The 27,311-nt window shown below is 41.8% G+C and overlaps 1 protein-coding gene across 2 annotated transcripts in view; it reads right to left on the minus strand.

Moving 5' to 3' along the window:
* The window catches only part of LOC135556684 (tripartite motif-containing protein 16-like), a 28,306-nt gene extending 13,882 nt beyond the window's left edge, over positions 1-14,424 (minus strand). The window contains exons 1-5 of one of the 2 annotated variants that reach the window (XM_064990069.1): positions 13,766-14,424; positions 13,265-13,360; positions 471-704; positions 185-344; positions 2-61 (exon numbers count right to left, since the gene is read on the minus strand). In XM_064990069.1, coding sequence (XP_064846141.1) covers positions 2-61; positions 185-344; positions 471-704; positions 13,265-13,360; positions 13,766-14,347 — 1,132 coding nt within the window. In that variant the 5' untranslated portion in view covers positions 14,348-14,424. The remainder of the gene's footprint in view (position 1; positions 62-184; positions 345-470; positions 705-13,264; positions 13,361-13,765) is intronic. The other variant, XM_064990070.1, reaches the window with a different exon arrangement.
* Positions 14,425-27,311: the final 12,887 nt, after the last annotated feature.

Raw genomic sequence — 27,311 nt, forward strand, 5'->3', positions numbered from 1 at the left:
CATTGTAACAACTGTTCTCTGGTCTTGGGCTCTGGAGGCAGTACAACATCCACTATATTCACTACAGACACAAACACATTGACAGAGAGAGGGAATGTTATCATCATACCATATTCCACATGTATATGACCAGTAGGGAACCTTCAATGGTCTAAAGTTGATGTTCTTATTATTTTCAACACACCTGTAGTGGAGATCTTGGTCCATTCTCCTTTAAGGAAGTCTTCTAGTTTCTCTCTCAGTTCAGACACAGTCTTACTCACATCTCCAAAGTACTGAAGAGGACGGACAACGATGCTGGGTAAGTCTGAAGATACACTGTTACTGGAGAGAGCCTGATAACTCTGGAGACAGAGAGAGAGAGAGAGAGAGAGAGAGAGGAACAGAGACAGAGAGAGAACCAAACCAAATTATTGAGTGTCACGTTGAGTTAAAATTTCATATCACATGTATCAAGGCAGTTTAGTTACCTGGAGGAAATGGATGTGATCCTCTGTGTGTGAGAGCTGCTCCAGCTCAGTGCTTCTCTTCCTCAGCTCAGCTATATCCTGCTTTAGTTGCTCCAGGAGTCCTTCAGCTTGACTCACTTGAGCCTTCTCTTGGGCTCTGATCACCTTCTTCACCTCAGAGCGCCTTCTCTCAATGGAGCAGATCAGCTCAGTAAATATATTATCACTGTCCTCCACTGCTGCCTGTGCAGAGTGCTGTTAAGAGAGAGAGAGACAGAGACTGACTTATCTTACTTATATGAGCCATCCTCATTACACTAACACCACACCCTCCTAATAACACATTGCGTGCCACCACAACCTCCACACAATCACATTATACAGTACCCAACACCACATTACAATACACCATCCAGCACCACATTCCAACCGCACATCCAACCCCTCCTCTCCAGCCGTACAGACAGCCCCCCTGAGCCCCCATACCTCCTGAAACATCTTAACAATATTGATAATTTTGTAAAACTCATGAAGGCCTGATTGGGAGTCCCATAAGGCAGCGCACAATTGGCCCAGCATAGTCCAGGTTTGGCCTGTGTCATGATGTTGGCCTGTGGGTAAGGTTTATGACCCCCCCCCCATAAATACCTTTCTCTCTTCCCTCTCTCTCTGATTCTACAGAGGGACTCTTGAATAGCCATTGTTAAACAGAGAGTCTGGAAACATCAAACAAGTGGAGGGAAAGGAACCATATTTCGGTAATCAAACCAGTTAAAAATATCCGTTGGTACTTAATGAGTATGATGTCAGTTCGGCTGTCATCTGAGACATTATGACTGATGACAGGACGAGATAAACTGTATCTGGGAAAGTCTACACATTATAGTTAGCAGATTCACATGGAATTGTTGTTCAATTTGAATGCAATTTAAATGAAACTATTTGTGAAAAGAATAAATTTAATTTTAGCTTCCAAATGAGAGAATTGGGTTTTCATAAGATTAGAGCTCTGCTCAATCAGTGGCCCGTCCCTGTGAAGAGGCGTGGGTTATAAACTATGAAACACACCCTTCTCCCTCCACTATATTAGCCCTTGACGAAAATGTAACCTCCTGTTCCGGGTACATTGAGATGACGGTCCGATGTCAGAAGGATTCAGATAATAATTACAGAATGAAGCCAACCTCAGCGTGAGCTTTGGTTGCGAATGGTATGAACTTTGAGCTCTTATTTGCTACAGAAGTGATACCTCCTAGCCGTTGAGTTAGCAGCGGCCGCATAAACGTGGGCTAGGAGAGGACATACAGAGTATCCCGTCTACCACATAAGGACAACACTACAACGTATCCCGTTCACCACCATAGACACTCTTCAAAGGACAAAGGACTCTGTTGGGAAACACAGCCTTCCATCTACCACCAACCTATTGAAGCACAGCTCAGAGTAAATATTTATTGCATTTTCCTTTTCCAAATGGGCGGTAATTTAGAATGCATAAGATTCTGTATTTACGATAGAGTAGCTGCCTATGGCCCGATAGTGACATCGCTTCTCCCTTTGTTCTTCAGTTTTCCCGCTCTTTCACTAAAACCCAACCCTGTAAAATATTACTAGGTCTTTAAGAGTTTATTCAGAAGATAACAGCTCTATACATATTCTTTCCTGGTGCCCTGACTTTCTAGTTAATTACATTTACATGATTAGATCAATCGGGTAATATTAATTACAGAGAAAGGATTTTATAGAAAAGCATGTCATATCACTTCATCCAGCATAGCCAAAGACACGACACCTGGGTAGGCCGTCATTGTAAATAAGAATTTGTTCTTAACCGACTTGCCTAGTTAAATATAGGTTCAATAAAAATAAAGAAATACAAAAATTATTCTACAAAGTAAAAAATAAAGGAAAACCGTGGAATGAGAAGGTGTCAAAACCTTTGACTGGTATTTTTTTAAATATAATTAAATGTATGGTGTTTTTGGTTTATGTCAGTTTCATTATTATGCTATAAATGGTTATTTTATGCATGTTAGTGATAAAATGAACTAGAACATTTTATATTTTGTAATTCTGAGTAATTACTACTTTAGTAAGGATATACACTTTATTCAGTACTACTGCAGTTGCTAAATAATTCCAATTGATGGCAGCTTAAGACCAAGAATGAAATTTCAGAAGTTTAGTTTAATTCTCCCCTGGATACACCTCTCCCCCTCACAGGAAAACTCCTGTCTGTGCTTTGTTCTGTCCCCTTCAACACTGCTAACGCAAGAAGAAGAACTCAAAAAGCATTTGACAGATTACTGTGAAGTAGTATAATGATGTATAATATTACCTGTTTTATGCTCATGTTTTGAAGTTATACTTCATTACTAAAACGATTATCAATAAGCCTGAACATTCATTCAGTCACCTCGGGACGACAAAAATGTATTTTCCTAGTACACTCATTGTCAAATTCATCAACCAGCATCGAGCCGCTCTGCCTTCTCTCACAAGTATCCAACTCAACAAGCCGCGCAAAAGCTTGTGCCGTCAGCGGCAGCGAGCACTCTGCCTTCTCCCAGAGAGGGGCATGTTGAGGTACATTTACTAACCGTGAGGGTTGCAAGATGTCATTTATTGTAGGGCTGGAAGATGCATCGTCTTTTCTATTCCGAGGCTGTTGAGGTAAATTTACTAACCAAGAGGGTTATATAATGTCAAAATAATTAATCCTATTTAGTATTCTAATGGTATTTACTAACATAATATTATTACAAAAAAATTTCTAAATATGTTCTAGGCTACCCTACCCTAGAAGTAGGGATTAGGCTAAAATAGGTACTTAGAGTTAGAGTTTCTGTACAGCACTTTGTGACATCTGCTGATGTAAAACGGACTTTATAAATACATTTGATTGATTGATTTGATTGTTAGGTTTAGAATATTTAAAGAGAAACAGTATGGGTTTATAGCTGTCTTGCTCCTCCCTGTGGTCTTCTGTGGGTACTACATACCTTATTCACGAAACTTGAAAAGCAACCATTGCTAATACTGAGCATCTACACAACGTGTAACCAGGTGAACAGTGAGCCTCCTCACCAAGTAGCTGGGCAGGGTGAAACATCACCTAAAATAAGACCTGTTTTTTCAATACAACTAATAGGAGCTGGCAGGGTGAAACATCACCTAAAATAAGACCTGTTTTTTCAATACAGCTAATAGGAGCTGGCAGGGTGAAACATGACCTAAAATAAGACCTGTTTTTTCAATACAGCTAATAGGAGCTGACAGGGTGAAACTGATAAATATGATAATAAAATTAAACTAGGCTCCATGGTGGTTGCAATGAACTAGTTTTATCAGAAAAATTCATTAAAAATGAAATGTGTCCAGCCTAGTCCTAGCCGGCTGGTAGCGCTTGTCTGCAATTGCATTATGCCCCATGTGGCCCACACTCATGTTGTGGCAGAATCCGAATTCTTTAGGTAACATTGATAAATAAGATGTTTTATCAATTTTCATAAGTATGCTTATGTGGGAAAGTTACTTGGGCCCAGAGAGGGGAGAGGTCAGGCTTGTCTTCATATGGTGTCTGTGTGTCTACATGTCCCCTCTGAGGTTGCCCTGATCTTGATTTAGTATATGACCTAGGAGGCTCACTGTCTTTTCTGATCTTGTCCAGGAGGGTTGTTTTTGAGGTGGGAGTATCTAGAATTGTCAATTGGTATATGCCATTGGATGAGGTAATGTTTTAGTCCTAAGTGGTACCAAGAACGAGATGAGAAATTTGTTAAAGGAGACCAAACTGAACGATAATTTATAGCTAATTCTGTCTGGCTATGGGATACTCCTCTCTCACGTAAAGTCTTCTTTTGTAATGTTCTTGGCTATAAATGATACTAAGAATTGTTTTGTAAGCATTCTCAGAGAATTCATTTATAGACACTGAATTTATCTGAGAGTCACAGGGCTATGGTGAAGCTCATATAATTAAATATGAACTTTATGATATAACTCTGACTTGTGTGTGGTTTGCTCTCTCATGATTTGGTAATACAGGACATTTCCACGACACTCAAAACCCTGAAAACTATCTGTGCTAGCAAACCCTGGGTATCACCCCTCCCCCTGTTTTACCTTGAAGTTTGTAAGAAACAAACACTTGCCTACAAAAAGAGACAACATGTTTAACGGATTGCACTTGGCACCTAGACGAGAGCACACAAAAAAACACTTGCAAATTTACCAAAACAGACCAACTCCTTGCGAATCTGTTTGGACGTAATAAACAGAGGCAGATTAGTGTCGAAAGAACAACAAGACTCACCTTTTCATTACCACAACCACCGCCTTGTTCATTCTGGATACAGAGTGTATATGTTCAGCTCCCACCTGTTCGCCGATCATGATCAAAAATGGCTCCACTCCACTCTCCAGAACGCACCTGAAGAGACAGCGTTTCTTCTCCACGCGGTTGAGGCCATCACACTGCCCAAACAAACTCCCCCTACTTCCCCCTCAACTCTAACCGATAAATAGTAGAAACCAATAAACAATCCCTCAAACATGAGAAAATAAATTAAGAAAATACGCAAGAACCAAACAAAAAAAGAATAGTAACCCTCCTCATGAACCACAAAATAAAATACAAAAATAAAATAAAATAAATACACAAAGAAAAAAGAATAGTAACCCTCACACAACTTCTTCTTCTTTTATGGTATAATGGCAGACTGCAAACAAACATTAAAGGTGCATGGCGCCACCTACTGTGCTGGAGTGTGTTCAATCACGGTTTACAACATTTATAAATCCTCCTACCCTACTCAGTACTTCTGAGAAACTAAAAAAGAGCCCTACTAACTTCTAATAGACCCTCCCCCATCCCCCAAATCCCTTCCAACCCCCCCCAACCCCGTCCAAACCCAATGACCCTACACTTCAATCTTTCCCTCTCTTCAACATACTTACAACAATATAACAACACATGCTCCACCGTTTCATTGACAATACCCTCCAGACACAAAACATTCACATGCTGCCAACCAGATGTAATGACCAGTTCAATGTACAATATCGTAAACACAATCGAGTAAACATCACCTCTTCCTTCCTAATCTGACCTATGAATCTTGGTTCACCAACCTTTCTTTTGGAGGGCATATCAATGCCATCCCTTGTGCTCAGAGTACCATCTCTTCTGCTACACATCTATCAAAATGGCTCTGATCTTACATTTGGCTTCACCTCTACCCAGTGGAACATTAATAACAATTATATCTTGTTTTAAAGCTCAAACACCCAAACACACCCAAATGTGCTGGGACCCAGCAGAAACTCACTATTACAACTCCAATAGTAGGTATCATGACGTGGCCCTTTCTGGGTATAGATCATGGCTTCACCCTCTCTCTCACTCTCTCCTACACACAGGTTCTGTTATCTCAGAACATAAATTCCTGGCGGAGACTCTCTACCCCTGGTCATGCAGAAAGAGAGACACAGAGAGAACAAAGGATTTCACATGGCGAACTCCTAAATCCCCAAAATGGGAATTTGAAAAAAAAATCCACTCATAAGAATGGGTGGGAATTGTCGGGTATTGACGGGTATGATGAGTGTGTTTCATTTGGTGACCTCAGAGAGGACAGGAAACACACAACTATATATCTGAATGTGTACATTTCTCAATTATGAGGTTTACATCTAATTCTTGTATAAAATGAATGAGTAAAGATGAAACTATGTGTGAAATGATGTAATGTGATGTTAAACCTTTAAGGTGAGAGAATTGACTTCCCTTTCAAGTTTAACTTCTTTGATATAGGGGGCGCTCTTTTAATTTTTGGATAAAAAAACGTTCCCGTCTTAAACAAGATATTTTGTCACGAAAAGATGCTCGACTATGCATATAATTGACAGCTTTGGAAAGAAAACACTCTGCCGTTTCCAAAAACTGCAAAGATATTGTCTGTGAGTGCCACAGAACTAATGCTACAGGCGAAACCAAGATGAAATTTCATACAGGAAATGCCCCAGATTTTGAATGCGCTGTGTTCCAATGTCTCCTTATATGGCTGTGAATGCACCAGGAATGAGCCTACACTTTCTGTCGTTTCCCCAAGGTGTCTGCAGCATTGTGACGTATTTGTAGGCATATCATTGGAAGATTGACCATAAGAGACTACATTTACCAGGTGTCCGCTTGGTGTCCTCCGTCGAAATTATTGCACAATCTCCAGCTGCGTGCACTTTTCCATTTGGTTCAGAGGAGAAAGGCAACTGCCACGAATGATTTATCATCGAATAGATATGTGAAAAATACCTTGAGGATTGATTCTAAACAACGTTTGCTATGTTTCTGTCGATATTATGGAGTTAATTTGAAAAAAAGTTTGGCGTTGTAATGACTGAATTTTCGGGTGTTTTTCTTAGCCAAACGTGATGAACAAAACGGAGCGATTTCTCCTACACAAATAATCTTTTTGGAAAAACTGAACATTTGCTATCTAACTGAGAGTCTCCTCATTGAAAACATCAGAAGTTCTTCAAAGGTAAATTATTTTATTTGAATGCTTTTCTTGTTTTTGTGAAAATGTTGCCTGCTGAATGCTAGGCTTAATGCTATGCTCGCTATCAATACTCTTACACAAATGCTTGTGTAGCTATGGTTGAAAAGCATATTTTTTGACAGTGTTGTTAACAAAAGGCTAAGCTTGTGAGCCAATATATTTATTTCATTTCATTTGCGATTTTCATGAATAGTTAACGTTGCGTTATGCTAATGAGCTTGAGGCTATGATTACGCTCCCGGATACAGGATTGCTCGACGCTAGAGGTTAACTAAGTAAATGGCCCGCCCGCCTTGAGCACAAATGGCCCGCCCGTCCTCCTGCACACTTCCCACATATTGGAATCTCCCAGCTACAAACTGCAGCAACATGACCATAAACGCTGCACCTAAAATGGCGCCGGAAGAAATGGCAGCAGTTTTACAGGCGCCCAACCAATGGTGCTATTATGTGTTTTATTTCGCTTCATTTGTAACTTATTTTGTACATAATGTTTACGGTGGCATATTTGTAAACAACAGCTGGTGCACGAAATCTAAGGAAGTCTCTAGATTTTGCTCGCCTGAAGCAGAGTATCTTATGACAAACTGCAGACCACACTATTTGCAAAGATAGTTTTCATCTGTACTTTTCGTGGCTGTTTATTTACCACCCCAGACGGATGCTGGCACTAAGACCGCACTCAGTCAGCTTTATAAGAAAATAGCAAACAGGAAACCACTCACCCAGAGGCGGTGCTCCTAGTGGACTAAACTTTAATGCAAGGAAACTTAAATCAGTTCTACCTCATTTCCATCAACATGTTAAATGTGCATCCAGAGAGATAAAAAGTCTAGATCACCTGTACTCCACACACAGAGACATGTACAAGGCTATCCCTCGCCCACCATTTGGTCAATCTGACCACAATTCTATCCTCCTGATTCCTGCTAGCAAGCAAAATTTAAAGCAGGAGGCACCAGTGACTAGATCAATTTAAAAGTGGCCATTTGAAGCAGATGCTAAACTACAGGACTGGTTTGTTATCACAGACTGGAACATGTTCAGGAATTCTCCCGATGGCATTGAGGAGTACACCACATCAGTCATTGACTTTTTCAATAAGTGCATCGAGGACATCGTCCCCACAGTGACTGTACATACATACCCTAACCAGAAGCCATGGATTACAGACAGCGTTCGCACTGAGCTAAAGGGTAGAGCTGACGCGTCCAAGGTGCGGAACTCTAACCCGGAAGCTTACAAGAAATCCTGCTATGCCCTCCGACGAACCACCAAACAGGCAAAGCGTCAATACAGGGCTAAGATTGAATCGTACCACATCAGCTCCGACGCTCATCTTATGTGGCAAGGCTTGCAACCTATTACGGACTACAAAGGGAAGCACAGCCGTGTGCTGCCCAGTGACACGAGCATACCAGACGAGCTAAATCACTTCTATGCTCTTTTCGAGGCAAGCAACACTGAGGCATGTATGACAGCATCAGCTGTTCCAGACAACAGTGTGATCACTCTCTCCACAGGCAACGTGAGTAAGACCTTTAAACAGGTCAACATTCACAAGGCTGCGGGGCCCGATGGATTACCAGGATGTGTGCTCCATGCATTTGCTGACCAACTGGCAGGTGTCTTCACTGACATTTTCAACATGTCCCTGATTGACTCTGTAATACCAACATGCTTCAAGCAGACCACCATAGTCCCTGTGCCCAAGAACACAAAGGCAACCTGCCTAAATGACTACATACCCATAGCACTCACGTCCGTAGCCATGAAGTGCTTTGAAAGGCTGGTAATAGCTCATATCAACACCATTATCCCAGAAACCATAGACCCACTCCAATTTGCATACCATCCAAACAGATCCGCAGATGATGCAATCTCTATTGCACTCCACACTGCCCTTTCCCACTTGGACAAAAGGAACACCTATGTGAGAATGCTGTTCATTGACTACAGCTCAGCGTTCAGCACCATAGTACCCTCAAAGCTCATCACTAAGCTAAGGATCCTGGGACTAAACACCTCCATCTGCAACTGGATCCTGAACTTCCTGACAAACACATCTGCCACGCTGATCCTCAACACTGGAGCCCCTCAGGGGTGCGTGCTCAGTCCCCTCCTGTACTCCCTGTTCACCCACGACTGCGTGGCTAGGCACGACTCCAACACCATCATTAAGTTTGCAGATGACACAACAGTGGTAGGCCTGATCACGGACAATGACGAGACAGCCTACAGGGAGGAGGTCAGAGGCCTGGCTGGGTGGTGCCAGAATAATAACCTATCCCTCAATGTAACCAAGACTAATGAGATGATTGTGGAATAAAGGAAAAAGAGGACCGAGCACACCCCCATTCTCATCAAAGGGGATGTAGTGGACCTGTTTGGGAGCTTCAAGTTTCTTGGTTTCCACATCACCAACAAATTAAAATGGTCCAAACACACCAAGACAGTCATGATAAGGGCACGTCAAAGCCTATTCCCCCTCAGGAAACTAAAAAGATTTGTCATGGGTCCTCAGATCCTCAAAAGGTTCTACAGCTGCAACATCGAGAGCATCCTGACCGGTTGCATCACTGCCTGGTACGGCAACTGCTCGGCCTCCGACCTCAAGGCCCAGTGCATCACTGGGGCTCAGCTGCCTGCCATCCAGGACCTTTACACCAGGCGGTGTCAGAGGAAGGCCCTAAGAATTGTTAATGACCCCAGTCATAGATCGCTCTCTCTACTACCACGTGTCAAGCGGTACCGAAGCGCCAAGTCTAGGATCAAAAGGCCTCTCAACAGTTTTTACCCCAAAGACATAAGACTCCTGAACAGGTAATCAAATGGCTACCTGGAATATTTACATTGTGTGCCTCCACCCAACCCCTCTTTTACGCTGCTGCTACTCTCTGTTTATCACATATGCATAGTCACTTTAACTATACATCTATGTACGTACTACCTCAATTAGCCCGACTAAGAGGTGCCCTGCAAATTGGCTACCCGGACTATCTGCATTGTGTCCCGCCACCCACCACCCGACAACCCCTCTTTTACGCTACTGCAACTCTCTTTTTATCATATATGCATAGTCACTTTAACCATACCTACATGTACATACTATCTGCTTCCACACGGCAAGCAGTCCTGGAGAGACAATTCTAGGTCAAAGAGGCTTATAAACAGCTTCTACCCCTAAGCCGTACTCAAATGGATACCCAGACTATTCACATTGCCCCTCCCCTCCCCTCTCCACACCACTGCCACTCTGTTGTCATCAATGCATAGTCACTTTAATTAACTCTACCTACATGTGCATACAACTTCAACTGACCGGTGCCCCCGCACATTGACTCTGTACCGGCACCCCCCTGTATATATTGTTATTTTTTACTGCTGCTTTATTTTTCCTGCTGCTTTATTTACTTGTTACTGTTATCTCTTATTTTTTTAAACTGCACTGTTAGTTAGGGGCTCGTAAGTAAGCATTTCACTGTAAAGTCGACACCTGTTGTATTCGGTGCACGTGACAAATAAACTTTGATTTGATTTGAAACAGCGCAGTGGTTTCGGCACAAAGACTCTAACAGGATAACTGATATATCCTAACATGACTTTGTCAGGTAAAGACTCAGAACTTAAAAGGACTGACAGTGACTCCTCTGTTTCACCACGCTCACCACCAGGTCTGCGTCAAACCAAACGGTGGGCATCACAAACACCAGGAGTCTTCAACTTCAATTGCTCCACCTGCAGAAATCATTCATTTCAATGGTGTCCTGTTCCTGAAAGCAAAGCAAGAAACAGATCTTGACCCAAGTTGCGTGACACGGAGCGCCCACTCCCTCTGGTCAGAAGAAACAAACAAATATCAGAATTCCACTACAGGTTACCTTCACTGATTCAACTGCACCCAACTCCTTTCCCACCCACTCTGAAACCACAAATGGATCTGCCAAAAGTCATGGATCCACTTTCTCCAACAATGTAACTCCTACTGCACCAGAATCTTCTTTATCATGTCCATTGATGCCAGGCTCTGGTTCTGAGCTCTTCACCACACCTTCTACCTCACTTAACTCTCCCTCATTCATTTCCATTTCACCTCCAGAACTCAGTCTGGCGCACGGCTCACTCTGTTTGCACTTGAATAATAACATTTGAAATGTCTCTATTACTTTGAAACTTTTTTAGTGTAAGGTTTATGTTCATGATTGTTTATTTCACTTATATTTATTATCTATTTATCTTGCTTTGGCAATGTAAACATAGAGTGCCTTGCGAAAGTATTCAGCCCCCTTGAACTTTGCGACCTTTTGCCACATTTCAGGCTTCAAACATAAACTTTTGTGAAGAATCAACAACAAGTGGGACACAATCATGAAGTGGAACGACATTTATTGGATATTTCAAACTTTTTTAACAAATCAAAAACTGAAAAATTGGGCGTGCAAAATTATTCAGCCCCTTTACTTTCAGTGCAGCAAACTCTCTCCAGAAGTTCAGTGAGGATGTCTGAATGATCCAATGTTGACCTAAATGACTAATGATGATAAATACAATCCACCTGTGTGTAATCAAGTCTCCGTATAAATGCACCTGCACTGTGATGGTCTCAGAGGTCCGTTAAAAGCGCAGAGAGCATCATGAAGAACAAGGAACACACCAGGCAGGTCCGAGATACTGTTGTGAAGAAGTTTAAAGTCGGATTTGGATACAAAAAGGTTTCCCAAGCTTTAAACATCCCAAGGAGCACTGTGCAAGCGATAATATTGAAATGGAAGGAGTATCAGACCACTGCAAATCTACCAAGACCTGGCCGTCCCTCTAAAGTTTCAGCTCATACAAGGAGAAGACTGATCAGAGATGCAGCCAAGAGGCCCATGATCACTCTGGATGAACTGCAGAGATCTACAGCTGAGGTGGGAGGCTCTGTCCATAGGACAACAATCAGTCGTATATTGCACAAATCTGGCCTTTATGGAAGAGTGGCAAGAAGAAAGCCATTTCTTAAAGATATCCATAAAAAGTGTTGTTTAAAGTTTGCCACAAGCCACCTGGGAGACACACCAAACATGTGGAAGAAGGTGCTCTGGTCAGATGAAACCAAAATTGAACTTTTTGGCAACAATGCAAAACGTTATGTTTGGCGTAAAAGCAACACAGCTCATCACCCTGACCACAGCATCCCCACTGTCAAACATGGTGGTGGCAGCATCATGGTTTGGGCCTGCTTTTCTTCAGCAGGGACAGGGAAAATGGTTAAAATTTATGGGAAGATGGATGGAGCCAAATACAGGACCATTCTGGAAGAAAACCTGATGGAGTCTGCAAAAGACCTGAGACTGGGACGGAGATTTGTCTTCCAACAAGACAATGATCCAAAACATAAAGCAAAATCTACAATGGAATGGTTCAAAAATAAACATATCCAGGTGTTAGAATGGCCAAGTCAAAGTCCAGACCTGAATCCAATCGAGAATCTGTGGAAAGAACTGAAAACTGCTGTTCACAAATGCTCTCCATCCAACCTCACTGAGCTCGAGCTGTTTTGCAAGGAGGAATGGGAAAAGATTTCAGTCTCTCGATGTGCAAAACTGATAGAGACATACCCCAAGTGACTTACAGCTGTAATCGCAGCAAAAGGTGGCGCTACAAAGTATTAACTTAAGGGGGCTGAATAATTTTGCACGCCCAATTTTTCAGTTTTTGATTTGTTAAAAAAGTTTGAAATATCCAATAAATGTCGTTCCACTTCATGATTGTGTCCCACTTGTTGTTGATTCTTCACAAAAAAATACAGTTATATCTTTATGTTTGAAGCCTGAAATGTGGCAAAAGGTCGCAAAGTTCAAGGGGGCCGAATACTTTCGCAAGGCACTGTATGTTTCCCATGGAAATAAAGCCCTTTGAATTGAACAGAATTGAGAGAGAGAGAGAGAGCTCCATGTTAATGTATAGGGGACATGAGTCGGTCATGGTTATTCAAGTTTATGTGATGAGGTAGCCCCGCCTGCGACTTTAAAAACAGTGTCGGCCCTCGGCCCAATTGGGAATGTCCTCTTGGTGTAATGGTCAAGACGTTGATTTCTCCAGTAGACCTGGGCTCATATGGGTTCATATCCTGTTGGTTATATTAAACAGTCTATTCTCTGAAAGGGGTCCAGACATAGTGTGGTCAGTGGGATTGAAGAGGGGCCCCTCTCTCTCTCTTTGACTTGAGGAGACAGGTGAAATGGTGTGTCTCCTCTGGTCAACAATACTCACCTTGAGAGACTCCACAGCCTGTTGGAGCTCCTTCAGTTCCTTCTCTCTCTCCTGGAATCTCTGCTGGACCTTCTGCTGGCTCATCCCCAGCTGCCTCTGTGGAGAATCATTCTTCAATGAGATATCAAACTTTATTTGTCCAGTAGCTCAATAGTATAGTAATGTGACATAGGGCACATAGAAGATAGAGATTAAAGTGAAAGTGTTTGTGTGAAATTATATTATGTTGCTTTGTGAATTATTATCATTTTAACATGACACAAATCAGGGGAGGTGATTGGGTGTTTAATAACAAATGATAATGGTGTTAGACTTTAGAAAATGATGATACATTTGAAGAATCTGGGTTAACATATCTATATAATCAATGTTTGTGTTCATATTTGTTCTGCCGTGGATCAATTTCATTTGAATTATCTCACATTCAAACAGTCTTAGTTCCAACTGTATCTTTAATTCTTTGTTTATCAAACAGTCACCATCAAGTTGTTCTGGTCTTACCTGTTTCTCAGTCCTCTCTGCTGCAGCTGACACTGTATCATGTCCTTTATGTTCATCCATTGTACACAGCAGACAGATACACTGCTTATCGGTACGACAGTAAACCTCCAGCAGTTTGTCATGATGAGAGCAGATCTTCTCCTGTAGTTGTGCGGTGGCTTTGACCAGCTTGTGCTTCTTGAAAGCAGGAAATTCATAGTGAGGTTGGAGGTGAGTCTCACAGTAAGAGGCCAGACACACCAGACAGGACATGAGGGCTTTCTGCTTTCTGGCCCCAGTGCAGAAATCACACGCCACATCTCCAGGTCCAGCATAGCACAGAGCAGGAGGGGGAGCAGCCTGGAGTCCTGTCTTCTTCAGTTTCTCCACCACTTCAGCCAGCACAGTGCTCCTGTTCAGTACAGGTCTTGGGGTAAAGGTCTGTCTGCACTGTGGACAGCTGTAGACACCTTTCAGATGATCCTGATCCCAGCTTTCTTTAATACAGCCCATACAGTAACTGTGTCCACAGGCAGTAGTCACCGGATCCTTCAGTAGATCCAGACAGATGGAGCAACAGAACAGTTCCTGATTCTCTGCCATTTTGGTGCTCTCTCCCGTAGGTTAAGCAATGGCAGTGTCGAAGATTACTTTCTGTTTCATGGAACTCTACACCAGAGGACAGGGAGTGGCTTCCAACTTGACTGTGTTCTCAGTATGTAGAGGGGGTGTGGTTTCTTTGATAAGGAAGTATAACAGATTGTTGGGTAGTAGGCAGAGATAGTCAGTATTTATGTTACATGTATTTGAAATACGTATTTTAATTGCTTCTGAGTATCTTGTCTTATAAATCATACTGGGCTGAACTATACTCCAATGTATTTTTGTATTTTTGTATTTTCTAAACACGAAATACTTTTCTATACTATACTATTTTTTATAGCAGTTCACATTTGTGGCCACCTTTCACCCTGCATTGGTATCAGCAGTCTGATAGTACTATGGTGTGTTGGCTAAATGACTTATATTGGTATCAACAGTCTGAAATTACTATGGTATGATAAGAGTGTCTGCTAATTGACAACATTGGTTTCAACAGTCTGATAGTACTATGGTATGATAAGAGTGTCAGCTAATTGACAACATTGGTATCAACAGTCTGATAGTACTATGGTGTGATATGTCTCTCTGCTTTATGACAACATTGGTATCAGCAGTATGATAGTACTACAGTACCCCCCAAGGTGGCACACGGCGAGGGTCCCCAGTCCGGGGTCGGCGACGAGGGTCCCCGGACCAGAGGCGCCACCAAAGTGGGGTGAGCCAGAGGTGGTGCGGGGTCTATGTCCCGCACCAGAGCCGCCAGCGCGGATAGATGCCCACCCAGACCCTGCCCTATAGGTTCAGGTTTTGCGGCCCGGAGTCCGCACCTTTGGGGGGGTACTGTCACGCCCTGACCTTAGAGAGCCTTTTTATGTCTCTATTTGGTTTGGTCAGGGTGTGATTTGGGTGGGCATTCTATGTTCTTTAATTCTATGTTATTTTTCTGTTTTGGCCGGGTATGATTCTCAATCAAGGACAGCTGTCTATTGTTGTCTCTGATTGGGAATCAGACTTTGGCAGCCTGTTTTGCCACCTTAGGTTGTGGGATGTTGTTTTTGTTAGCTCTGTGTAGCCTACAGAACGTGACGTTCTTTTGTTTGGTGTTCAGATTAATAAATAAAGTATCATGAACACGTGCCACGCTGCAACTTGGTCCACTTCTTCCAACGAGCGTTACATATACATTTCCATTTCAGTCATTTATCTTCTCCAGAGTGACTTGTAACCATTACTGAGACGGTTGTGGCTGTTCAGGCCGGATACTTCCAAATATATTTTGTAAAAAAAATTAAATACCTTACATGTAATTATATAAAATACTAAATATAAATCACAAAGTATTTAGTAGTTTATTTTGATATATTGATCTTTATGGTATTTTCTATTTGTATGTAGCAAATTCTTCCCATCCCTGATAGTAGAATACTCTGTCTGTAGGGTGTTTTCAGGGCCTGACCAGGACACTGGAGGCAAAGGACTGGTTGAAATAGGAAAATATCTTGGAGTTTTACTAAAAATAAATGTTTCACAAATCACTTTCAAAAGCATTTCAAAATGCCAAATAAAACACCTATCTCTCCTCAGAGCATAATCACTGGGAAATCTCTTAAAAACTGCACACAGAGGCATAAAAATGTGTAGTGGAAATTCTAACCAGAAAGGGGAGAGCTTTATTATTAAGATATGGAGACATGAGGTCAACCATCACTCAGGGTGCATGGTAGAGAGACCAATGATTCAGGAACAACAGCTGTTAAGATGTGGAGACATGAGGCTGGTCAATCAGGGTGCATGGTAGAGAGACCAATGATTCAGGAACAACAGCTGTTAAGATGTGGAGACATGAGGCTGGTCTCTGGTCACTCAGGGTACATGGTAGAGAGACCAATGATTCAGGAACAACAGCTGTTAAGATGTGGAGACATGAGGCTGGTCAATCAGGGTGCATGGTAGAGAGACCAATGATTCAGGAACAACAGCGCTCTTATATAGACACTCTTTTACATGAGATTCAAGTGTCACCATTTTACAAGCAATTTGCAAAAGGCACATATCAGGGTTTAAGCTAAAACATGATGCTAAGCTGTTAGGTGAAACTCGCGGTGTGGTCAGGGTGTGGATTCAGTTCTCGGAACATGTTTCTGAGAACTGGTACATCTCAGTTGTAAACCCTAATGCTGAGCTGTTGTAGTGACTTCTATCTCAACAACAGGATGCTGCCCCTACCCAAAAGCCCTTTTGGCACTCTGCCTACAACATTTGGTTCAGACAGAGGACCAGAAAGAGGAACTTGTATGACCTAATGTTCTAATTTAGATTTACTGGCACAGTGTTTTCTTCATTGTATCTTCTTCACACAATAACTCCGTTTAGTACCTTGAAGACTAACTATATGTCATCTTACTTACAGTGCCTTGCAAAAGTATTCACCCCCCTTGGCGTTTTTCCTATTTTGTTGCATTACAACTTGTAAATTAAAAAATATATATATTTGCATTTCATGTAATGGACATACACAAAATAGTCCACATTTGGGAAGTGAAATTAAAAATGTTCCTTGTTTCAAAAAATGAAAAAAAATGAAAAATTGAAAAGTGGTGGGTGGATATGTATTCTCCCCCTTTGCCATGAAGTCCCTAAATAAGATCTGGTGCAACCAATTACATTTAGAAGTCACATAATGAATTACATAAAGTCCAACCTTGTGCAATGTAAGTGTCACGTGATCTGTCACATGATTTCAGTGTATATACACCTGTTCTGAAATAACCCAGAGTCTGCAACACCACTAGGCAAGGTGCACCACCAAGCAAGCGGCACCATGAAGACCAAGGAACCCGTCAAACAGGACAGGGACAAAGTTGTGGAGAAGTACAGATCAGGATTGGGTTCTAAAAAAATATCAGAAACTTTGAACATCCTACGGAGCACCATTAAATCCATTATTAAAAATGGAAAGAATATGGCACCACAAACCTGCCAAGAGAGGGCAGCCCACCAAAACTCACAGACCAGGCAAGGAGGAGAGGCATTAAATCAGAGAGGCAACAAAGAGACCAAAGATAACCGTGAGAGAGCTGCAAAGCTCCACAGCGGAGATTGGAGATTCTGTCCGTAGGACCACTTTAAGCCGTACACTCCACGGAGTGGAGTGGCCAGAAAAAAGCTATTGCTTAAAGAAAAAAAATAGCAAACAAGTTTTGGTGTTCACCAAAAGGCATGTGGGAGACTCCCCAAACATACGGAAGAAGGTACTCTGGTCAGATGAGAAAAAAATGTAGCTTTTCGGACATCAAGGAAAACGCTCTGTCTGGCACAAACCCAGCACCCCACAACACTCCGAGAACACCAACTCCACAGTGAAGCATGGTGGTGGCAGCATCATGCTGTGGGGATGTTTTTCATCGGCAGGGACTGGGAAACTGGTCAGAATTGAAGGAATGATGGATGGTGCTAAATGCAGGGAAATTCTTGAGGGAAACCTGTTTGTACCAGAGATTTAAGCTGGGGCGGAGGTTCACCTTCCAGCAGGACAATGACCCTAAGCATACTGCTAAAGCAACACTTGAGTGGTTTAATTTAAGGGGAAATATTTAAATGCATTGGAATTGCCTAGTCAAAGCCCAGACCTCAATCCAATTGAGAATCTGTGGTATGACTTAAAGATTGCTGTACACCAGCAGGAACACATCCAACTTGAAGGAGCTGGAGCAGTTTTGCCCTGAAGAATGGGCAAAAATCCCAGTGGCTAGATGTGCCAAGTTTATAGAGACATATCCCAAGAGACTTGCAGCTGCAATTGCGGCAAAAGGTGGTTCTACAAAGTATTGAGTATTGACTTGACTTGTTTGTTTCACAATAAAACATATTTTGCATCTTCAATTATAGAAAATTACTATCACAGTGACCATATGAATCTCATGATCACTGGTGGTGGTGGCTGGTTGTGCTCCCCATCTCTCAGCCTACCTAGGCGGTGCACTACATCCAGAGAACCTGTCCTAGAGATGAATCTCATGATCACTGGTAGTGGTGGCTGGTAGTTCTCCCCATCTCTCAGCCTACCTAGGCGGTGCACTACATCCAGAGAACCTGTCCTAGAGATGAATCTCATGATCACTGGTAGTGGTGGCTGGTAGTTCTCCCCATCTCTCAGCCTACCTAGGTGGTGCACTACATCCAGAGAACCTGTCCTAGAGATGAATCTCATGATCACTGGTGGTGGTGGCTGGTAGTTCTCCCCATCTCTCAGCCTACCTAGGTGGTGCACTACATCCAGAGAACCTGTCCTAGAGATGAATCTCATGATCACTGGTAGTGGTGGCTGGTAGTTCTCCCCATCTCTCAGCCTACCTAGGTGGTGCACTACATCCAGAGAACCTGTCCTAGAGATGAATCTCATGATCACTGGTAGTGGTGGCTGGTAGTTCTCCCCATCTCTCAGCCTACCCAGGCGGTGCATTACATCCAGAGAGCCGGGACTATTGTTCTGCACATGTATTTCACTTTTGCTTTGATGTTCCCGTCAGATCTTTCTGAAATTCAGTAAATTCAAAGATTCCATCTCCGACTGTACGAGTAAATCTCGTTAACCCTTGACTCCATTTCAGTGAGTTTCTTCTCCTGCTTTGCAACCTGAGTTTTCAATGTTGCGTTCTGCTGTTTCATTTACTTCTTCAGCATTGAAACCAATCGCTTTCTTCAGGTTAACAATGCTGACAGTGTTATTTTTCAAGTCCGTGATGTCATCTGCACTCTCTTTGATTTTAGCCATGAGGACATTGTCCTGTAGCTGTCTCAGGAAAAGCATAGGAATGAGTTTCAGCAATGCCTCTTTTCTCCTTGGAAGTCTCAACATCCAATATCTCAGCAACAGTTTGGTTATGTCTTGACTCCATGCTGCTAGCTATGAAGATGATAGCTAACAAATGTTAGCTAGACACGCTGTAACTTTTCGATAGCAAGCTTGTTCATTGGAAACCATCCCAAAAAATATATAAATGGCTTGATTAATTACAAAATTATTCAAAATAGCTACATTGCATGGCTAAATATAATTTGTTATGTTTTTATGTGGGGGTTTTTGCAACTGCACCCTAAAATTGTTCCTCAGCTAGAAATGTTATGCCCACTCATACCTTTTCTATCCGGTGATGTCCCTGGAACAGTGACCACTTTATACCTCAAATTCTTATCATAGGTTAGTTGCTAAATTAGTGCCAAAACAGATTCGACACAATTATAGTTTCGATTCACAGAAGAAGATTCACCAGTCGCAAAATCGTATTGGATTTGTTTACATATCAAGTCACATGTTTGCAAGTGTTGCTGTATTTATTCATACATCAAATAAGTTACATGTTTGCAAAAAAAAACAATTGGAACTACAAATCTGATTATACAGGCACAACTCATACTTTACATGTCAAAGCATACTTTACACGTCAAAGCATACTTTACATGTCAAAGCATACTTTACAAGTCAAATCATACTTTACATTTCAAAATATACTTTACCTGTCAAATCATACGTTACATGTCAAAACATACTTTACACATTAAAACATACTTTACAAGTTGAATCATACTTTACATGTCAAAGCATACTTTACAAGTCAAAGCATACTTTACAAGTCAAATCATACTTTCATGTCAAAACATACTTTACAAGTAAAATCATACATTACAAGTAAAATGTGTGTACACTTATGACATTAACTTACCTTCTTAGTCCTGGGCTCCCTGATGGGCCGGCCAAGGTGGTGAAGGTAGGCAACAGTACCTCTGTGCAGTGTTGCCATATTTGCTGTTGTCTCGCAAAATTGGGCTACTTTGAAAGGGTATTGGCTGCAGAATTTCTAAGCTATTTCTAAGTTGCACCTCGGCCGCCTTGACATTTCTCTTCAAAAATATATATTTCACTGTGACCTGCTGCTGACTGTAAAGCAGTGAGGCAGGCTGTTGCTGACTGAGTGGTGGGGAGGGCCGTAGGGCGGGGGAGGGGGGGGGGTGTTGAGAGAGCACAACAGCTATTGGCTGAGTCAAGTGAGCGAGATGAACGAGAGCAGCACTCACACGTTGTAAGAACTTTCTACCAGTTGTAGGTAGGCTATTTAAAATGTCATTGTGGAGGGATCTATTTACCAGTTGTAGGTAGGCTATTTAAAATGTCTTTGTGGAGGGATCTATTTACCAGTTGTAGGTAGGCTATTTAAAATGTCATTGTGGAGGGATCTATTTACCAGTTATAGGTAGGCTATTTAAAGTGTCATTGTGGAGGGATCTATTTACCAGTTGTAGGTAGGCTATTTAAAATGTCATTGTGGAGGGATCTATTTACCAGTTGTAGGTAGGCTATTTAAAATGTCATTGTGGGGGGAACTATTTACCAGTTGTAGGTAGACTATTTAAAATGTCATTGTGGAGGGATCTATTTACCAGTTGTAGGTAGGTGATTTAGATTGTCATTATGGAGGGATCTATTTACAAGTTGCAGGTAGGCTATTTAGATTGTCATTATGGAGGGATCTATTTACCAGTTGTAGGTAGGCTATTTAGATTGTCATTATGGAGGGACCTATTTACCAGTTGCAGGTAGGCTATTTAGATTGTCATTATGGAGGGACCTATTTACCAGTTGCAGGTAGGCTATTTAGATTGTCATTATGGAGGGATCTATTTACCAGTTGTAGGTAGGCTATTTAAAATGTCATTGTGGGGGGAACTATTTACCAGTTGTAGGTAGGCTATTTAAAATGTCATTGTGGAGGGATCTATTTACCAGTTGTAGGTAGATGATTTAGATTGTCATTATGGAGGGATCTATTTACCAGTTGCAGGTAGGCTATTTAGATTGTCATTATGGAGGGATCTATTTACCAGTTGTAGGTAGGCTATTTAGATTGTCATTATGGAGGGACCTATTTACCAGTTGCAGGTAGGCTATTTAGATTGTCATTATGGAGGGATCTATTTACCAGTTGCAGGTAGGCTATTTAGATTGTCATTATGGAGGGACCTATTTACCAGTTGCAGGTAGGCTATTTAGATTGTCATTATGGAGGGATCTATTTACCAGTTGCAGGTAGGCTATTTAGATTGTCATTATGGAGGGACCTATTTACCAGTTGCAGGTAGGCTATTTAGATTGTCATTATGGAGGGACCTATTTACCAGTTGCAGGTAGGCTATTTAGATTGTCATTATGGAGGGATCTATTTACCAGTTGCAGGTAGGCTATTTAGATTGTCATTATGGAGGGACCTATTTACCAGTTGCAGGTAGGCTATTTAGATTGTCATTATGGAGGGATCTATTTACCAGTTGCAGGTAGGCTATTTAGATTGTCATTATGGAGGGACCTATTTACCAGTTGCAGGTAGGCTATTTAGATTGTCATTATGGAGGGATCTATTTACCAGTTGCAGGTAGGCTATTTAGATTGTCATTATGGAGGGACCTATTTACCAGTTGCAGGTAGGCTATTTAGATTGTCATTATGGAGGGACCTATTTACCAGTTGCAGGTAGGCTATTTAGATTGTCATTATGGAGGGACCTATTTACCAGTTGCAGGTAGGCTATTTAGATTGTCATTATGGAGGGACCTATTTACCAGTTGCAGGTAGGTGATTTAGATTGTCATTATGGAGGGACCTATTTACCAGTTGCAGGTAGGCTATTTAGATTGTCATTATGGAGGGACCTATTTACCAGTTGCAGGTAGGCTATTTAGATTGTCATTATGGAGGGACCTATTTACCAGTTGCAGGTAGGCTATTTAGATTGTCATTATGGAGGGACCTATTTACCAGTTGCAGGTAGGCTATTTAGATTGTCATTATGGAGGGATCTATTTACCAGTTGCAGGTAGGCTATTTAGATTGTCATTATGGAGGGACCTATTTACCAGTTGCAGGTAGGCTATTTAGATTGTCATTATGGAGGGATCTATTTACCAGTTGCAGGTAGGCTATTTAGATTGTCATTATGGAGGGACCTATTTACCAGTTGCAGGTAGGCTATTTAGATTGTCATTATGGAGGGATCTATTTACCAGTTGCAGGTAGGCTATTTAGATTGTCATTATGGAGGGACCTATTTACCAGTTGCAGGTAGGTGATTTAGATTGTCATTATGGAGGGACCTATTTACCAGTTGCAGGTAGGCTATTTAGATTGTCATTATGGAGGGACCTATTTACCAGTTGCAGGTAGGCTATTTAGATTGTCATTATGGAGGGACCTATTTACCAGTTGCAGGTAGGCTATTTAGATTGTCATTATGGAGGGACCTATTTACCAGTTGCAGGTAGGCTATTTAGATTGTCATTATGGAGGGACCTATTTACCAGTTGCAGGTAGGCTATTTAGATTGTCATTATGGAGGGACCTATTTACCAGTTGCAGGTAGGCTATTTAGATTGTCATTATGGAGGGACCTATTTACCAGTTGCAGGTAGGCTATTTAGATTGTCATTATGGAGGGACCTACACTGGGGCAAAAAAAGTATTTAGTCAGCCACCAATTGTGCAAGTTCTCCCACTTAAAAGATGAGAAAGCCTGTAATTTTCATCATAGGTACACTTCAACTATGATTTCAACTATGACAGACAAAATGGGGGGGGGAAATGAGGGGGAAAAAATCCAGAAAATCACATTGTAGGATTTTTTTATGAATTTATTTGCAAATGATGGTGTTATTTATTCCAATGTGTGTCTTTAACTTGTAAATGGATTGTGTGGAGGTGAGCTAGTGGTGTGGCTGATAGAACAGAATGAAAAGGGAGGAGGGGAGGAAGAGGGGAGGAGTGAAGGGATGTTAAAGAAACCAGATGAGGAAGAGAAAGATGTTCAGGGGAATAACTGGCTCTGTTCCAAATGGTTCCCTATTCCATAAGTAGTTGTTAACGGAATTTTTTATCTATAATGACTAATTATGTATACATTTCAATCAGGATGTACTAATCAGAATACAATTATGCTACTGTACATGTATGAATTCTCTCTCTTGCTCCCATTATTGAATAATAATGTAGTGAATGTAGTCGGGAGTTTAGTACAATGACGGTCTGTTCCTTTGTACAAATGAATGAACTATCTCCAGATGGCAGGGACAGACTGTCTAGAATGCTTATCTACACTGACTGACCTTGGCTCTAGGCGAGGAGGGAAGGCTTGAGAACTATAGGGCCTTTCTAAATTCCTTCAACAGTAGTGCACTACGGTGCTTCTGACCAGGTCTAAAGTAGGGTTCTACTATGTGAACAATTAGATCATAATATGAAGGCAGAGACTATTTAACTGTTTAATAGAACAGTCCTTAATACAAGCAGCTACAGGGAGCTCTACCTGTGATTTCACAGGGAAGAAATTGATGAGTAAATGGTTCCATGTCTCTGATATGGTGTGATGTTATAATACAATCATATTGTTACACAACAGTTCTTAATACATCAACAGTTCCAGAACACAATGGCCTTGTGTCAGGGTGCAGACATATCAGGAGTCTATGAAAGGCAGAACATCACTGTCCAACACAGAACATATCTCTTGAGAAGTTACAACAGCTCACCCCAAATTCTGCCACCGCAATTCCCCCTTTGATGGCATGGAAACTATAGGCATCACCAGGAATAATATATCTGAGCTGTTGTCAGACAGAATTGAAAACCTGATTTCTGGGAAAATGGCATTTTACACAGAAAGGGGTGGAATGGAATGGAAGTTCTAAAATACCCCACAATCTGGGGATAAAGGGGGTTCATAGGATTCGGGGTCATTTAAAGAGCAGTAGGAACTAGCATCTCCAATAGGATATTTGGATCTCCAATAAAGGGTGAAACAGTGGTTAGCTCTGTCAGGTCATTCAAGTTGACTTCTGTGGTCACATGACGATCTGGTGGGGAGGAGATACTGCTGTTTCACACAATCTCCTCACCAAGGTCCTCAGGCATGAGAACAGACCACTCTCTCCTCACCAAGGTCCTCAGGCATGAGAACAGACCACTATCTCCTCACCAAGGTCCTCAGACATGAGATCAGACCACTATCTCCTCACCAAGGTGCTCAGGCGTGAGAACAGACCACTATCTCCTCACCAAGGTCCTCAGACATGAGATCAGACCAATATCTCCTCACCAAGGTCCTCAGGTGTGAGAACAGACCACTCTCTCCTCGCCAAGATCCTCAGGCGTGAGAAGAGGCAGAACAAGGACAAGGACTTCAACCAGGTCTAGGAGTGTTCCAATGTTCCCCAGGTTAGTTTTCACCCATGCAAACAGATCCCAACCCCACTAGTTATCTCCCCTGTTTACAGTAGCTTCCACCTGTCTGATAATGGCCACAGACTTAGCAACCACAATGGAGGAATACGGGATGTATGTACAACACTCTGCCCCAACCACCGCACAAACCCCACCCCTTATCCACTAGGGGAAAATCCAAAGCCAATCTATTTTGTAAGACCCTGGTACGTGTAGCTACAAGTTCAGCAGTCAATGCTTCCACAGCAGTGGCAGTAGCATTCCCCATTCTTTCTTCTTCATGAACTAGTTCTCTAATGGAATCAAGCTCAGTTGTTATGCCATAATTGGGAAGTAATGAAGAGAAACAATGTTTTGCAGGGACAGCTACAATGGTCTTCCTGTACAAATAGGAGAGAGTGTGATTTGGGGTTACTGGAATATCTATTTTTTTTATTTCACCTTTATTTAACCAGGTAGGCTAGTTGAGAACAATTTCTCATTTACAACTGTGAACTGGCCAAGATAAAGCACAGTAGTTCGACATATACAACAACACAGAGTTACACATGGAGTAAAACAAACATACAGTCAATAATACAGTAGAAAAAAGTCTATACACATGGAGTAAACAAACATATAGTCAATAATACAGTAGAAAAAGTCTAAATACAGTGTGTGTAAATGAGGTAGGATAAGGGAGTTAAGGCAATAAAAAGGCCATGGTGGCGAAATAATTACAATATAGCAATTAAACACTGGAATGGTAGTGGTGCAGAAGATGAATGTGCAAGTAGAGATACTGGGGTGCAAATGAGCAAGATAAATAAATAAATACAGTATGGCGATGAGGTAGATAAATGGCCTGTTTACAGATGGGCTATGTACAGGTGCAGTGATCTGTGAGCTGCTTTGACAGCTGGTGCTTAAAACATCTTGGTGACCGGGGGGCAGTATTGTGTAGCTTGGATGAATAAGGTGCACAATGTAAACTGCCTGCTACTCTGTTCCAGATGCTAATATATGCATATTAGTAGTAGTATTGGATAGAAAACACTCTGAAGTTTCTAAAACTGTTTGAATGATGTCTGTGAGTATAACAGAACTCATATGGCAGGTGTAAACCTGAGAAAAATCCAACCAGGAAGTGGGAAATCTGAGGCTTGTGGGTGTCTATGGGGTCATTTTTCACTTCCTAAGGCTTCCACTAGATGTCAACTGTCTTTAGAAACTGGTTTGAGGATTATACTATAAAGGAGGGGCTCATAGGAGCTGTTTGAGTAAGTTGTCTGGCAGAGTGTCTCGGGCTCGTGACGCACGGTCCCGACAGAGTTAGCACTCGTTCCAGTGCTTTTCTACAGACAAAATAATTCTCCAGTTGGAACATTATTGAACATTTATGTTAATGTGACAACTGTTGCTCATCGAATGATTAAAGGTTTCTAATTGCGTGATTAACAGAATCAAGCAATTATTAACCTGGGGCACCATGGGAAAATTAGTTTTATTGAGTTTCTATTTCCCAAATTAACTCAAAGAATAACAGAATATCGATTTTACAACAGTCGCTAATTAATCAGTTACCTCTACAATCTCATTCTGAACGTCGCATAATCCGGGAATCTGCACGGACCCGGGTCTCACCAATGAGTTCGTACCACACCAATCTGCACGGACCCGGGTCTCACCAATGAGTTCGTACCACACCAATCTGCATGGACCCGGGTCTCACCAATGAGTTCGTACCACACCAATCTGCACGGACCCGGGTCTCACCAATGAGTTCGTACCACACCAATCTTAGTTGAATATTTATTTACTAGAAAGCTAAAATGATGATAAAAGATACACATACACAAAAACACATTCTAGGCTACAGATTAGAACTTAGTATAACGAGCCAACACACTATAGCGCGTTACCCAAAATGGGAATTTAAAAGAGAGATAAAAAGAGAAAGCACATGAGAGAAATATACATTTGGGTGAATTTGTCAGCTATGCTTATTTTAACCCTAGCCTTGCCCCAAACTGCTGCTCTTATGGGTCAGAATATGATGATGTAATTATGTGTGGGAGGTCTCAGATGGGAAGCTCCGCGTTGATCGTTTAGGCTGCTCAATGACAGACTTTTCCGGCGCAACTCTCTGGTTGTCCTCACAATGTCCGTGTCCTTTTGGCTTAGTGGTCTGTTTCTTTGCCCTTGCTCTGGAAGGGGTCTTCTGAGGACAGACAGCTCAGCTCTGAAACAGTGTAGATACCACTATTCGATGGGGAGTGGAGGCTAGGTGGTCTGGCCTGAATTCACCCGCTGAGACACAGCTACTCATCCGTAGCTTGGGTAGAAAAAAATATTTCCTTGTCTTCAAACTTGCGTTGCGTTTCGGATTCGTTTACTATTTAGACTTCGGCTGTAGCTTGGGTCACTTAGTCTGATATGTTAATTCTTCACTCACAGGTTTTATACCCTCGGGTCAGAAGTGGGCGTAACCGCCTTTAGGGCAATTCTCTGGGCGTACCAAGTTAATAGGCAAGGTCTAGATTTTACTCAAATCCAATTTTAGACAACTAACTTCGCATTTCATCTATACCAAAACATTCTCTTTGATTTGGACATTTTCCACACAATGTATAATATATATGTATAACATCAATGTATAACATCAAACATATACTAGAAAAACCCTTAACTTTAAAATGTTTTTGTAATAACGTCATCTAT

The sequence above is a fragment of the Oncorhynchus masou genome, chromosome 15 (genome assembly GCF_036934945.1).
Source record: "Oncorhynchus masou masou isolate Uvic2021 chromosome 15, UVic_Omas_1.1, whole genome shotgun sequence".
Taxonomy (NCBI): domain Eukaryota; kingdom Metazoa; phylum Chordata; class Actinopteri; order Salmoniformes; family Salmonidae; genus Oncorhynchus; species Oncorhynchus masou.